The 15295-nt window shown below is 45.3% G+C and overlaps 1 protein-coding gene across 1 annotated transcript in view; it reads left to right on the top strand.

Annotated features, from left to right (window-relative positions):
- The window catches only part of TEX11 (testis expressed 11), a 1801876-nt gene that overhangs the window by 1204514 nt on the left and 582067 nt on the right, over nt 1-15295 (top strand). The window contains exon 13 of the mRNA XM_040406306.1: nt 3215-3300. Within this exon, the coding sequence (XP_040262240.1) occupies nt 3215-3300 (86 nt within the window). The remainder of the gene's footprint in view (nt 1-3214; nt 3301-15295) is intronic.

Genomic DNA, 15295 nt, shown 5'->3' with positions numbered 1-15295 from the left:
GTGCAAAATTTTATGGGATATAAGATCAATGTGGCTAAGTGTCAGCTGTTACATATAGGGAAAGGACTAGGAGTGAGGTATGATGATGGTCTGATTACTGTAGCGCGAGACCATATAAAATATCTGGGTATTAAAATAGGCAAGTCTCCAACTAATATGTACAAATTAAATTATGACCCCTTGATAGCTAAAATTATTCAAGAGTTACAGAAATGGCAGGAACTCCCATTGACATTATTAGGGAGAGCGAGCCTCATTAAAATGACAAGTTTCGCCAGGCTCTTATATCCGTTGCAAACGATACCGCTTTTATTGAAACACACAGACGTTAATAAACTACAATCCGCGTTTATAGCTTTCCTATGGAAGGGAAAAAGACCCCGTATTGCATACAAGAAACTTTGCCTTTTAAAATGGGAGGGGGGTTTGCAATTACCTGATATCTGGGGCTATAACTTGGCAGCACTATGGCGGTATATACGAGATTGGGTGGGAGGAACCTCACATTACGCCGATAGGGCTTTGGAGCAGGAACATGTAACGCCACATGAACTACATGCTCTGTTGCACACAAAAATCTCATTACTTCCAAAGGAAGCCAAACAGGCTCTGATACTTAGGGATACAATAGCGACGTGGAAACATATCAGAAAATTATATAGACTACCAATTTATATCTCATCTTATATGCCGTTATGGTCCCTCCCATCTTTTCCGCAGGGTAGTTCCAACAGATTGTTCCAGGAGTGGCGTAGGAAAAATGTGAGGAACCTAGGAGATCTTTTGACGGTCAATGGACTAAAGATACTGTCCTGGGAGAAAGTGCAATCCAAACACTCTATACTCCCAAATCAGTATTTACAATATTTACAGATAAAGACATTCTGCGCAGCCCAATCGAAAACATTGGGTACTGAGACAACCGTTATTAGGTTTGCCAGTTTGATGAACCAAGGGAGCAATGTGGATTCTATTTCCATAATATATAAGAAACTGATGAATGTTAAACTCGAAGGGGTTGCGCAGACGGTTTTCAAGGAATGGAAGAAACAGGTAGCTGATGACAAACTTACCTTTAAGATACGAGAGGGGATGGATAAAATAAGATGTGCTATCAGTAGTGAACACTGGAGAGAAACTCAATTCAGGATAATCCACAGGGCAACATATGCCTATACCTTATTTTACGACAATGCACCAGCGCATTACTTGAGACACTGCCCCAAATGTGATTTGTATAAAGCCGACCTTCTACACGGGATTTGGGGATGCAGTAAACTTAGACCGTATTGGGAGCAAATTTGCGGGTATGTTAATGACACCTGGAAGGTTGAAGTCAAAGATGTACCCCAACAATGTGTATTTCAATTCATTCCCAGGGACCAGGAAGACGCTGATTCACCCATAGTGGGCACCAGGGGACCTCATGTACTACTACTTGCGGCAAAAAAATGTATATTGAGGAAGTGGCTTCAACCCCAGCTGCCCACTTTGGATGAAGTCATCGGCACGGTGAAAGTGCTCATGTATATGGATAGATTGGATGCGGAGCGCAACAAGGAATTATCCATACAATCTTTTATTCATAAATGGAGACCGTTCATTGAAAATTCGCTTACAGTATATGAAAAAAAAGAAGTTATTAAACCATTTGTTGATACGACATGGTACATGAAAGCGAAACTGGCAAGTAGTTTGGGAGACCTATTGATATAGCTCAGGATGCCTTAGATTATCTGTGGTGCTATTCTACACTCTTGATGATTGATTGAGAGGAGGGAATAAGGATGTCGAGACCAATAGATCTTAATCCACTTCTAGCTATAATTGAAACATATCAGAAAGTTTTTGATGGAAATCCAATATCAACATGACGATTCGGGTCTTGACTGGCTTTTTCTGTGGGGGAGGGGAGGGAGGGTTGGGAGGTTTAAAAAATAAAAAAGAGATCTAGGCCGACCTTTCTTTGGTATGCTATGATTACTGTTAAACTTACATCTTGTGGCATGTAATTGTCATATTTCTTTGTATGGAGTGCACCATTGAATGTATTGTAATATTTTTTGTACAATTTTGCCAAGTGCCTGATCTGAATAAAAATTTTATTACAAAAAAAAAAAAACAACGGTCGTGTGCATGAGGTCTTATATTGAAGACTTCAGTGTGCTGCGGTCCTTCACTGCTTCTTGGATCATGTAGGTTCTACAGGCTGGTATCCATCACCGCTGGCACCACCACCTTTTGAACAATTTTTTCCATAAGTGCTGCTACAACCCTTTTTTTGCATTTATAATGTAAAATATGAACATCAGACATCACATAGTACCTGACAATCTCTTTCTAGCAAAGCTAGAACCAGCCCTGTATTTCACATGGATCCAGAGATCTCCCCATTCATTGCTCTGATAGATTTAAAACAAGCTGACAGCTCAAGGGCAGTGTCTTTTCTGATACAAAGGGGGGGTGTCCATTCTGCTTAAAGGCTATGTACACCTTTGGAGTCAATTTTTTTTATGATTGCATTTAACTTATTTTTGGCTAAAAATAATATTTTCGATTGGCCTTTATTAAAAATATTGAGCTGTTCAGTCACAAAGGGTTAACTGTTTTTCTAACTGTGTGACTGGTACTTTCACTTTGTGCCAGTCATCTAATTACCCTTATTTCTAAATTACTGATAGGCCATAAACACTTGTTTAAGCCACATTCTTTTCAGTAAGATAAGGATTGAGCTTTAATGAGTGTTTATGATGTGAGAGATCAGAGATAAGAAGTCCATCTGTTCCTGAGATGACGGAAATCCACAGGCAGCTAGTAGGGCATGTCAGCTAAAAAAGATTCCATAAAGACCAATTGAAAAAATGATTTTTAGCTCAAAATAAGTATAATACAATATTTTAAAAAAATGCCCCAAAAGGTGTACATAGCCTTTAAGCTCTCTCCATACAGTATCACAACTCAGGAGGCATTTGAAGGGGGGAACTAAGCATGTGTGAACTGGACAAAAAAAGAAGAAAAAAAAATACAGCAGGTGGCACTACACAGATGCATTTTATTATATATGGTAAGTCAGTGGCTATGCTACATTTTTAATTACATGAAATTACAAAAGCATTAAGATCCAGTTGCTGGTTTGAAAACTGTAGATATTTTTTTGTGGGACAACCCTTTAATAAGGAAGCTTGAACACTAATGTTAATTTGTTATTTTTCAGGGCACTACACAGGAAAACAACTGCCTGTAGACATGTTGAACCATTTGCATCTTATCTTGTGGGATTGTGCAACCAAAAGTTTTGAGGTCTAGTACAAGTTTTATGAATAATTTATTGTTATGGCTCTGAAGACTGAAAACTGTACTTTCTTTGCATGAGTTTTTCACAAGAGTCTGTGTCTTATGGCTCACCTTTTTATATTATTAGACTCTAACACCTACTGAAATCTTGTATTTTGCCCACCTAGAACTGTGGTTACATTTGTTTAAAGGGGTCCTTTACACTTGTATAGGAATGAGCAGTCCCATTGAAGTAAATGGAAGAGCATCTTGTAATAAAGCATGCTCACTGCTGCAATGTCGACGGCTGTGCAGTGTCGAAGGCGCGTAACTTTCTCTTTAACCAGTTCAGCAGGGATGCCGGGTATTGGACCCCTGACGGTCTGATATTGATGACCTATCTTGCGGATAGGTCATCAATAAAAATATGTGGAGAAGCAGAGAGGAATCTGTGGCAATCATCATCTGGTACAAATGTCTTTATTTATTACAAAGCTGGTACATATGGAGTTGAGAAACACAGACGACTGTACCGGATGGTGAGGATTCCTCTCTGCTTCGCAATATACTGCATAATCTACTGGCAGAGCACTACCACTTAGGCTACTTTCACACCTGCGTTCAGGTGTCCGCTCGTGAGCTCCGTTTGAAGGGGGCTCACAAGGGGCACCGAACGCAGCCGTCCAGTCCTGATGCATTCTCAGTGGAGGCGGATCCGCTGAGAATGCATCAGTCTGCCAGCGTTCAGCCTCCGCTCCGCTCAGTGAGCGGACACCTGAACGCTGCTTGCAGCGTTCGGGTGTCCGCCTGGCCGTGCGGAGGCGAGCGGATCCGTCCAGATTTATAATGGAAGTCAATGGGGACGGATCCACTTGAAGATGACACCATATGTCTCAATCTTCAAGCGGATCCGTCCCCCATTGACTTTCAATGTAAAGTCTGAACGGATCCGCTCAGGCTACTTTCACACTTAGAAATTTTTCTAAGTTATAATGCAGACGGATCCGTTCTGAACGGATGCAAACGTCTGCATTATAGGAGCGGATCCGTCTGATGAAACATCAGACAGACCCGCTCCAAACGCTAGTGTGAAAGTAGCCTTACCCGTACACAGCCCTGTCTGCCTGTCACACTGAAGTAAGTGGCTAATAGATTGTTAGGCAGTAGGAGTGCCAGTCCTTCTGTGCAGTCAGCAAAAAAAATATCCCGGAAAACACCTTTAAATATGAAATCTTGTTTAAACTGAGAATATTCCTGCAATGTCTAGCCACCACTTTCTATATTGTTAGATATTGTAGTCTATGATCATATTTATTATAATAAGGTAGTGAATTTTTCCTTTTAAGGATACATCTTGTAACAACAAAAGGTTCCCATAACAGTTTATCATCATAAGGCTGAGTTCACATCTGCGTTGAGCTTTCCGATCTTCTGGTCTGTCAGAATAACAATTGTGCTCAGTCTGAATCAGTTTGTGTCAGTTCCGTCAGACAGCAGTTATTTTTGATGGGAGAAAAAGTACAGCAGGCAGGACCAGGGCCGGATTAAGAGCATCATGGGCCTGGTGCTGAGGATTTTGCTGGGCCTTTTTATGGAACTGCACTCAGTGTCTTAATTACATATATATTTTATCGATACCATTAAAGTATTTTGTTCCTGCAACTACCCCTTCATTTGGCGTCTATCTTGGCAACATGGAGGGGGACCACGGGAGGGGGACCCTGAGGGTGGGGGCACCCTCAGGGCACTATAGTGTCAGAAAACCGCTTTGTTTTCCTGACACTATAGTGATCATTTAACATAACTATGAAGATTACTGTTTTCTAGCTGCTGTGGACTGTGGACAACAGCAGCTAGAAACAGTAATTTTCATAGAGCTGTGTTATGATTTATGGACACAGCACTCAGCATGCTTAGCCAGTCAGATAGAAGGCTGGCTAAGCATGCTGAGAGCTGTGTCTAAATAACATAACACATTAAAGGGATTCTGTCACCAGGTTTCACCCCTGTCAGCTAAAAATATGCTGATGTTCAGGGCGTCTTCACGATTCCTAATGTGGGCTTATAAATGTCACCTGTGGGCTTATTTAGCTAAAAAACAGCTTTTACTAACCTGTCAGTCAAACAAATAAGGTGCCCAAGGGGATGTTAATGGATGCAAGGTGCCGGCCGCACCCGCCGCCGTTCGTTGACCTGTAGTATTAATAACTAAACAATTACCGTATTTTTCGCCCTATAAGACGCACCGGCCCATAAGACGCACCTAGGTTTTTGAGGAGGAAAATAAGAAAAAAAAATCTTTGAACCAAAAGGTGTGCTTTTGGTGGGTTTTGAACTAATTGTGGTCTGTGGATGGCACACTGTTATGGGGGATCTGTGGGTGACGCACATGGGGGATCTGTGGGTGACGCACATGGGGGATCTGTGGGTGACGCACATGGGGGATCTGTGGGTGACGCACATGGGGATCTGTGGGTGACGCACATGGGGGATCTGTGGGTGACACTTATGGGGATCTGTGGGTGACACTTATGGGGGATCTGTGGGTGACACTTATGGGGGATCTGTGGGTGACACTTATGGGGGATCTGTGGGTGACACTTATGGGGGATCTGTGGGTGACACTTATGGGGGATCTGTGGGTGACACTTATGGGGGATCTGTGGGTGACACTTATGGGGGATCTGTGGGTGACACTTATGGGGGATCTGTGGGTGACACTTATGGGGGATCTGTGGGTGACACTTATGGGGGATCTGTGGGTGACACTTATTGGGGTGTCTGGATGGCACTGTTATGAGGATCTGTGTATGACACATATATAGCATCTTATGCTATGTGTCATCCACAGATCCCCTCCATAACAGTGTCCCTGTAGTGAATGACCCTCAATACAGGGGGTGGGGGTCGCATCTGCTTTTATAATGACAGCGGGGCCCGTGCAGTGACTGTATTCTACTACACAGGCCCCGCTCACTGTATAATCGTATCTGTAATAGTTAATTGTTATGTATAAAATTGGGTAATCAGCGCCTGTATACTTACAACTACAAGCGCTCAGTAGGCAGCAGAAAGGAGGGAGGAGGCAGGCCGGGAGGACGGGCGCTGGCAGCGTGAGTCACTACGTCATGCGCCCACGCCGCCTGCTTCATTCATAAAGTGGGCGGCGCAGGCACGTGACGTAGTGACTCACGCTGCCAGCGCCCATCCTCCCGGCCTGCCTCCTCCCTCCTCTCTGCTACCAAGCGCTTGTAGTTGTAAGTATACAGGCGCTGATTACCCGATTATATACATAACAATTAACTATTACAGATACGATTATACAGTGAGCGGGGCCCGTGTAGTAGAATACAGTCACTGCACGGGCCCCGCTGTCATTATAAAAGCAGATGCCGGCCCCCAGCCCCTCCTCCCTCACAGCTGATACACCCGCCGCGCGGCATCGCGGCGGGTGTATCATTGAAAATTCGCAAAATCAGCAGCATTCGCCCCATAATACGCACTGCTATTTTCCCCCCACTTTTGGGGGGGAAAAAGTGCGTCTTATAGGGCGAAAAATACGTTAATAATAAACATATTGCATTGTCTACTTACCACTAGGACAATAAGATGATCTGGTCTCTGGCTGCAGTCTGGCTCTGGGGACTCCCTTGTCACTCTCTTCTCCCCCCTCCCTCCCTTGTCACTCTCTTCTCCCCCCCTCCCTCCCTTGTCACTCTCTCCCCCCTCCCTTATCACTCTCTCCCCCCCTCCCTTGTCACTCTCTTCCCCCTCCCTCCCTTGTCACTCTCATTCTACCCCCCCCTTGTCACTCTCATTCTACCCCCCCTCCCTTGTCACTCTCATTCTACCCCCCTCCCTTGTCACTCTCATTCTACCCCCTCCCTTGTCACTCTCATTCTACCCCCCCTTGTCACTCTCATTCTACCACCCCCCTTGTCACTCTCATTCTACCCCCCCCCCCTTGTCCCCTTGTCACTCTCATTCTACCCCCCCCCTTGTCACTCTCATTCTACCCTCCTTTCACTCTCATTTTACCCCCCCTTGTCACTCTCATTTTACACCCCCCCCCTTGTCACTCTCATTTTACCCCCCTTGTCACTCTCATTTTACCCCCCCCCCCCGTCACTTTTCATTTTACCCCCCCTTGTCACTCTCATTTTACCCCCCCTTGTCACTCTCATTTTACCCCCCCCCCTTGTCACTCTCATTTTACACCCCCCCTTGTCACTCTCATTTTACACCCCCCCTTGTCACTCTTATTTTACACCCCCCCCTCCCTCCCTTGTCACCTCTAGTGTAGCGTGGCCGAGCTCTGTTCGGTCCGCGGTACAGAAGCATTTGTTTCCTGTACCCGGCCGGACTGAAAGGAAGTGCACACGGCCGGGTACAGGAAACAATAGCTCCTGTACCGTGGACCGAACAGAGCTCGGCCACACTACATTAACAACAGCAGTAGCACAGAGCAGACACAGCAGGCGCAGGCAGGCTGCGCAGCACTGAGCCGGCGACCGGAGATTCTTTAGAGCGGCAAGCGCTCAGGAGGCGCAGCATGAGGGGCGCCGCCGGCCGGCTGCCTGAACTTATATAACCAACTTTTTTTTACACCGCAAAAGGGCGCCGGCCCTGGTAGTCATATACATTAAAGGGCAGAGGCGTTCCTGCAGTCTCAAAAGATTCAGGGCCCAAGCGCCAACCCCCCAGCTCCAATACTGAAGGCATATTTAAACAGGAGAATACAGCACCACATACCTCTTACATCAAGTCTACTCTGATGTAGATGTTCTCTTTCCTCATCTTGTCTATTCGGGCCCAGACAACACATTACAACATCTTTAAGCTGCATCTTTTCTCTGCAGAGTTTGTCACAGAGACTGCTGGTACCCCCAATATTGTGCCCTCTATGCTCCTCAATGGCCCCATATGCTATACTGTAGAAATAACAGTGCCATAGAAATATTCCCCACAGTGCTCCCATAAGTCCAATCAATAGTAATAATTAGTGTTGAGCAAATCGAAGCATCCGAAGCTTAAGAAAAATTTGATTTGCCACTAAGCAAATTTCCTCGAGCTTCAGGGTAACAGATCAGACTTTTTCTAAAATGTCTACTGCATGTGCTACAAAGTGAAAGTAAGAAGCCTGGCAGCATAATGCCTTGCAGCTAGCCAATTAGCAGATATCCATACTCTGTGATGTCACATCCCTATAAAAAGCCTCATCCCACACGGTTAGCTTATGTATAGAACTCGCAGAAGGACCCGGCTTCGCACGGGTATATTTCATTTAATGTCTCTGTGTGTCGTTAAAAGATATCGACAGTATCCCCGATAAGAGTGACCTCTACAGCACCCCGCCCCCTTAAAATTAAATTCCACAGCCCCCACCCCTTAACACTGACCCACCCCACAGTGCCCCACCTCCTTAAAATGGGACCTCCGCAGCAGCCTGCCCCTTTAAGAGTAAGTTCCACAGCACACCACACCCTTGACAGTGATCTCCACAGTGGCCTGCCCCTTTAACAGTGACCTCTACAGCAACCCGCCCCTTTACACTGACCTACATAGCAGACCGTCCCCTTTACTGTGACCTCCACCGTTCCCTGACCCCTTAACAGAGACCTCCACAGCACCCGCCCCTTTAACAGTGACTACCAAAGTAACCCACTCCCTTAACAGTGACCTCCACAGTACCCTTCCCCCTTAACAGTGACCTCCACAGTGCCCGTCCCTTTAACAGTGACCTCTACAGCGGCCTGCCCCCTTAACAGTAACATCCAAAGCAAACACCGCTTTAACAGTGACCTCCAAAGCAGCCTCCTCTTTATTAGTGACCTCCACAGTCTCCTTAACAGTGATTTCCACAATAACCCGCCCCTTAACAGTGACCTCCACAGCACCCGCCCTTTTAACAGTGACCTCCACAGTGGCTGGCCCTTTATTTGTGACCTCCACATTTCCCCATCTTGTTACCAGTGATTTCCATAATAACCCACCCCTTGTACGGCTTTTCTCTTAGCGTCTGACCACAATTGTCCAAATAAATTCCCTTTCTTACGGGCATTATTGTCTTTGACAATATGTAAAACCCCATGGGATTAGTATACACTTAAGGTCATGTGAGTTACATCAGCCTCTACAACAACGTTGGCTAAGCATCGCAATGGAAATCATATTAACTCACGCATAAGCTGTCTTTTACTTAGAATGTCCTTTGTTGCCTATAGCAACCAATTAGAGCCCATATTAATAACATGTAGCAAAATAGAAGCTGAGCTATGATTAGTTGCTATATGCAACCTGATGAATATCCAGGCTAACTGCCACAACAGCCAACAGACAATGGCTCCTGTAGTTTGGCGGTTAGGTTACTAAGCGTATTTTTGGGCAAATAATTGGAAAGCGCAGGGTGAAAATTTCCACTCAAAACATAGTCTATGACGTTCCCCGAGTCATAGGAGGTGGCTGTGCAAAATTTTGTGATTGTAAATGCGACGGTATGGATTCCTTTAGCAGACATACATACATACATACATACATACATACATATACTCAGCTTTATATATTAGATTTAAGGCCGGTCTAATATATCGCCATCTGCATCTTGTTGAACTGCTGACACATTTGTAGCTAATCTCTTATTTTATATATAGAAATACTGTGCAGCAGTATTAAAGGGACACTGACAGGCCCAAAAAGCATATTTAGGTATATATATGACAGTACAGGTCTTATAAAGTGTATTAGAATCATCTAAGTATCCCCCCTGTCCACCTTATAAATACAGTAAAATGAAGTTTTATAACCTGCTTGAATCGTGTTCAATCTGCCCAAGGGGCGGTGTTTCATCTCAACTTGCGCCCAGCCAGCCTCGCCCCAACTGCCGTTTGAAGCGCCGCCCAGCTCATCAATATTCACTTCGCTGGGCGGCTACTAGTGTCCCCGGCCATCTTCAGCGCATGCGCCCGGCACCCTCACTGGCCGGGATCGCATCGCGCCTGCACACAGTCTGATTCTCAGAGGCCAATGCAGCCTCTGCTTTATGCGCATGCGCCGGGCACAGTTCAGAGCAGCGCTTCAGAGTAGCCGCCCAGCGAAGTGAATATTGATGAGCTGGGCGGCGCTTCAAATGGCAGTTGTGGCAGGCTGGGCGCAAGTTGAGATGAAACGCCGCCCCTTGGGCAGATTGAACACGATTCAAGCAGGTTATAAAACTTCATTTTACTGTATTTATAAGGTGGACAGGGGGATTACTTAGATGATTCTAATACACTTTATAAGACCTGTACTGTCATATATATACCTAAATATGCTTTTTGGGCCTGTCAGTGTCCCTTTAAAGCGTGGTTTAATACATCGCCGTCTGCATCTTGTTGAACTGTTGACACAATCCCCGTTAATCTATTAGTTGATATATGGAATTACTGTGCCTCATTATTAAAATACGGTCTAATATATTGCAGCGTTTATCTTGTTCAACTGCTGACACGATTCTCGTTAATTTTATAGTTGATATATAGAATTACTGTGCCGCAGAATTAAAGGGCGATCTAATATATTGCCATACAGGGCCCTTTAAGATGTTGTAACTCACGTACCAGGTGAGGAATGCCAGAGTGGTATAATGCCTCTGTGTGATAATGGCAAGAGTGTCAACGGTGTCTCCTACCTGGTTACGGCTGGACTCCTGGATCCTGGCTCACTTGCAATAAATGAGTGTGTTGCTAGTAGGAGTAATTGAGGGTTTTGGTAGCAATAAATGAGATCCAGACTTGAAATATAATTCAACTTGTCTTTACTGGAGGCAGCATCAATCCACATGAGATACAGCAATAGTCTTGGGTCCCAGCAGGTATTGGCAATGTATGGCAGCGATCAATATCTCTTCTGCTCCTATCATGTGCCTGGAGATATGGCAGGAATCTATCTTCTGCTCTGTCTATCTTCTGCTTGGTATGGGACTTACTAGCTGAGGAGGAATTTGGCTTCTCCTGGTCTCTGGATGTTACTCACAGTTATGCTCACAGGGAATTGTTCATCCTGAAGATCTGGAGGTGCTGCTTGCTTGTCACCAGTTGAGGCTGAAGGGCTCAGACTGGGAAGGGTGATCTTTGGTCTCAACCGAGACAAGATCCTGGTTTGGGATCCCTATTTCTGGGAGCTCCTACCAGCACAGCCTTCCCCTTGCAGGGAGAGCTGGAACACTAACTCTAACTTCCTTTCCTCCCCATGAGGCAGGATATGGGCCAGCCCACTTCTGCTCATAGAGGGGGAGCTAAACTGGAATAAACTATTCCAGTCTAGAAATGCTAAACTGAACTAAGGTCCTGCTGACACATTGCTGCCACCTGCTGGTGTACATGGAAATTACAGCAAATACATGTAACAGGCTTAGAAAATGCACATTTGTGAGGAATATTAAATAAAATCACATTAGATGACAAGGCACATGTTACCAACAAATAGTAGCGGGGAAAAGAGTTTAGTAACATAACTCTGGGATGTTACATTCCCCCTTACTTCGAGTTAAGCCGCCCTCGGCTTATGCTTAGGAGGGAGAGGGACCAGCTCTGGGGTACCCAATAAAGTAAAAAGTGCTGCATGAATTACATATAAAGACATACAAAGACAAACATGAAATGGCTATGCCCAGGTTCCTGCTCACTAGAGTAAGGTGTCCAACACACAGTTTCCTTCTCTTGGTATAACCAGTGAACCAAATACTGCACTAAGCAAACATTACTGACTGACTTTGAAGTGTTCTGGATCCTTTAAACACCAAAGAAAGCATGGGGGTGTCTTTACTCTGTAGTCCCACCATTTTGTAATGAAATGCCCGCAAATGAAAGGGTGGCTTTATCCTGTATTCCATTTCCTGCACCAAAGCCTGAGAAATTTGGCTTAAAGCACCATCACTATGGTGACTAAGGGGTAGCTAAATTATGGCTCTAAGGTTTGAGGCGCCATACCTTAGGCAGAGGCTCAGAAGGGGAGGTATTAGCGTCTCCATGCGCTTCTGGCAATGTCACAGGAGGAGGGTATGATAATCCCATGAAACTCCTGGAAATAAGACACCTCAGGAAGGGAGCAATCCTGAACATAAAACAAGCGGGAAGGAGCGGTCTATGACTTCTAACGATTCCCGAAGCAGCGGGGTTACCCGTGTAGTTACTGGACCTGCCTGGACTGATCACTGGGTCCTACCCTGGGTACCGATGGGTCTATATCACCGGGTGTAGGCCATTCGTTTTAAGCGTCCGCATGAAGGCAGTCCGTATAAAGGAAGGAGAGAACAAGAGCTGTCAAATTAAGGCATACCAGAGTAAGTTGCTACATTTTTGGTTAAGTGCAACGGTAAGTGCAATTGTCACAAATAGTGCATAAATTCACATTGCGGCACCTAGGAGAGAATACACACAATGGGCATGTTATCTTAAATGTTGCATAACATGTAAACTTGAAATGAAATTAGTGCAAAAACAGTGTAATAATACGCTCCAATATGACTTGAGTCTTTTTTCTTGAAGTGCTTGACTGTGGACAGGAACAATAAGAGTTTATTGTAATTCAATGGAACAATAAAGTTAATTATAATTCACGCAAGGTAGTGGGTAATTTCCACAATGGGTAGTTTTCCTCACAGGAAAGTCTGGAAAACATCCTCCTGGGTCCCATATTTAAGGATGCAAAAGCTCTTCTTTAAAGGGGTTCTGCACTTTCATTTAACTGATGATCTATCAGTTTTCCCGGAGGGGTTTAAGCGAAGACTCGCCTGTGGGCTTTTCCAGCTTGGAGACACCTTCCATCATGGCTACGGCAGGTAAGTGAGGATTGCATAGTTATGTTACTGTGTAACTTGCCTGCCGTACTGTTTAGCCCATGGCCTTCTATCCTGCTTGCCACTGGGCCGTTTGAGACACAATTCATCCGTGGTGTTGGAAGAATGGGTGGTCTCTGCTCTGTCATTAGGCCTAGGGCTTTGTAGGGATAGTAGGGTCAAAGGTTGGAGAGCATGAGCCCCCTTACCTTCTGAGGCGGCTCAAGTGGTAGGAGTCTAAAGTGAGTTCAGGGTTGCGCTAGGTGGTGACCTGCTCCCTGTTCCTTCCTATCTGGCATGGTAGTCTCTGCCTTTACACGGTGGGGGGTTTTCCCCACTCCCCTCCGTGACAATCAGGCACCCTGGGACCCCCCCCACCGTGTCAGCGATCGCAGCAAACCGCAGGTCAATTAAGACAGGATGGTGATCAGTGAGAGGAGTGCTGCACGGATCTCCAGAGCCAGCACCCCCATATGTGCCCAGCACCTCCTTTACCTTCACTAAAAGGTATTTAGGGAAAGGTTAGGGACAGGTTAGGTTAGGCAGGGATATTCAGGGAAAGTTTAGTTGAAAAAAAAAAAGTCCGAGAGCCCCAGTGGGGACGAGGATGACCCCACTTTCCTTCTGTCATACGCGTCCTCCTCATCATCTAGCGATGATGATGAGCCCCAAGGCGGCGGAGACGCGGCCAGGCGGAGCAAGGGGACCGCCATGATGGGGACCCTGTGGCCCACACTATTGCGAGCAGCTCTGGGGTTCGTACTAGTTTTCCGGCCCACCAGTTAAGTCCACCGGAGCCCCCTACCGGTGAACTAGAATGGTGTACCCCAGAGCATTTTGAACCCGCGATTCCTGATTTTGTAGGCCGACCAGGAATCCAGATTTCCACAGTGGGCTTCACTGAATACGACTACTTTAGTCTTTTTTTCAGTGACCACTTTGTAAATCTGATGGTGGAGTAAACTAACCTGTACGCCCAACAGTTCGTTGCTCAACACCCAGGCTCCTTTTTGGTGGCTGGACTCCGGTCAGTGCAGCCTAGATGAGGACGTTTTGGGGCCTCGTGCTGCACATGGGCCTAGTCAAAAAATAATATAATGCCATGCGCAAAACACGGGCATGGTACAAAAAAGTTGCGGTCTACTTGGTACAGGTTGTCTTGTACAACTCTTTTGTGCTGTCCCGGAGCCCTGGCAACACAGGGAAATTCTTTCAGTTCTATGAGGCAGTCCTCAAGGACCTGGTCTTTTCTGACCGGGAAAGAGCAGACCGGAGTACCTCGGGGACTGGAGGCGCCCGGATCGTCACTGGCCAACACTTCCCAGGTGTGGTCCCCCATACTGGAAAGAAGGGACGGACCCAAAAAAGGTGCAGAGTGTGTCACAGGAGGGGGATACAGAAGTACACCACCACTCAGTTTGACATGTGCCCCGATCATCCGGGCCTCTGCATTATTGGCTGCTTCAGGGAGTACCACACTTCCATGGAGTATTAAATATATATTCACCTTCCCCAATTTAGCCACTGACAATCGGTAAGAATCTGATCTATAAAAATACCCCATGAACTAACCCCTCAGATGAACACGGTCAAAAAAATAAAATAAAAATGGTGCAAAAAAAGTTTTTTTTTTGTCACCTTACTTCACAAATAGTGTAATAGCAAGCGATCAAAAAGACATATGCCCCCCAAAATAGTGCCAATAAAACCGTCCTCTCATCCCGCAAAAATTGAGCCCTTACCTAAGATAATCGGCTAAAAACTTTAAAAAAACTGACTCAGACTATGGAGATACTAAAATGTTTTTTTTTCTTTTATAAAAGGATAATATAGTGTAAAACCTAAATACATTTTAAAAAGTAGACATATTAGGCATAGCCGCATCCGTAAGAATCTGCTCTATAAAAATACCCCATGACCTAACTCCTCAGATAAACACGGTCAAAAACATAAAATAAAAACGGTGCCAAAATTTTCCATTTTAAACCATTTTTTCCAGTAACAAAGCAAGGGTCAACAGCCAAACAAAACTTAATATTTATTACCCTGATTCAGCAGTTTACAGAAACACCCCATATCTGGTCGTACACTGCTGTATGATCAAACGGCAGGGCGCAAAAGGAAAGGAACGCCGTTTGGTTTCTGAAAGGCAGATTTTGATGGCCTTTTTTTTTTTGCCACCATGTCCCATTTAAAGAACCCCTGATG

This window comes from Bufo bufo, chromosome 8 (assembly GCF_905171765.1).
Source record: "Bufo bufo chromosome 8, aBufBuf1.1, whole genome shotgun sequence".
NCBI lineage: Eukaryota > Metazoa > Chordata > Amphibia > Anura > Bufonidae > Bufo > Bufo bufo.
The sequence above is the reverse complement of the archived record's forward strand: the minus strand, read 5'-3'. Positions and strand labels throughout refer to the sequence as shown.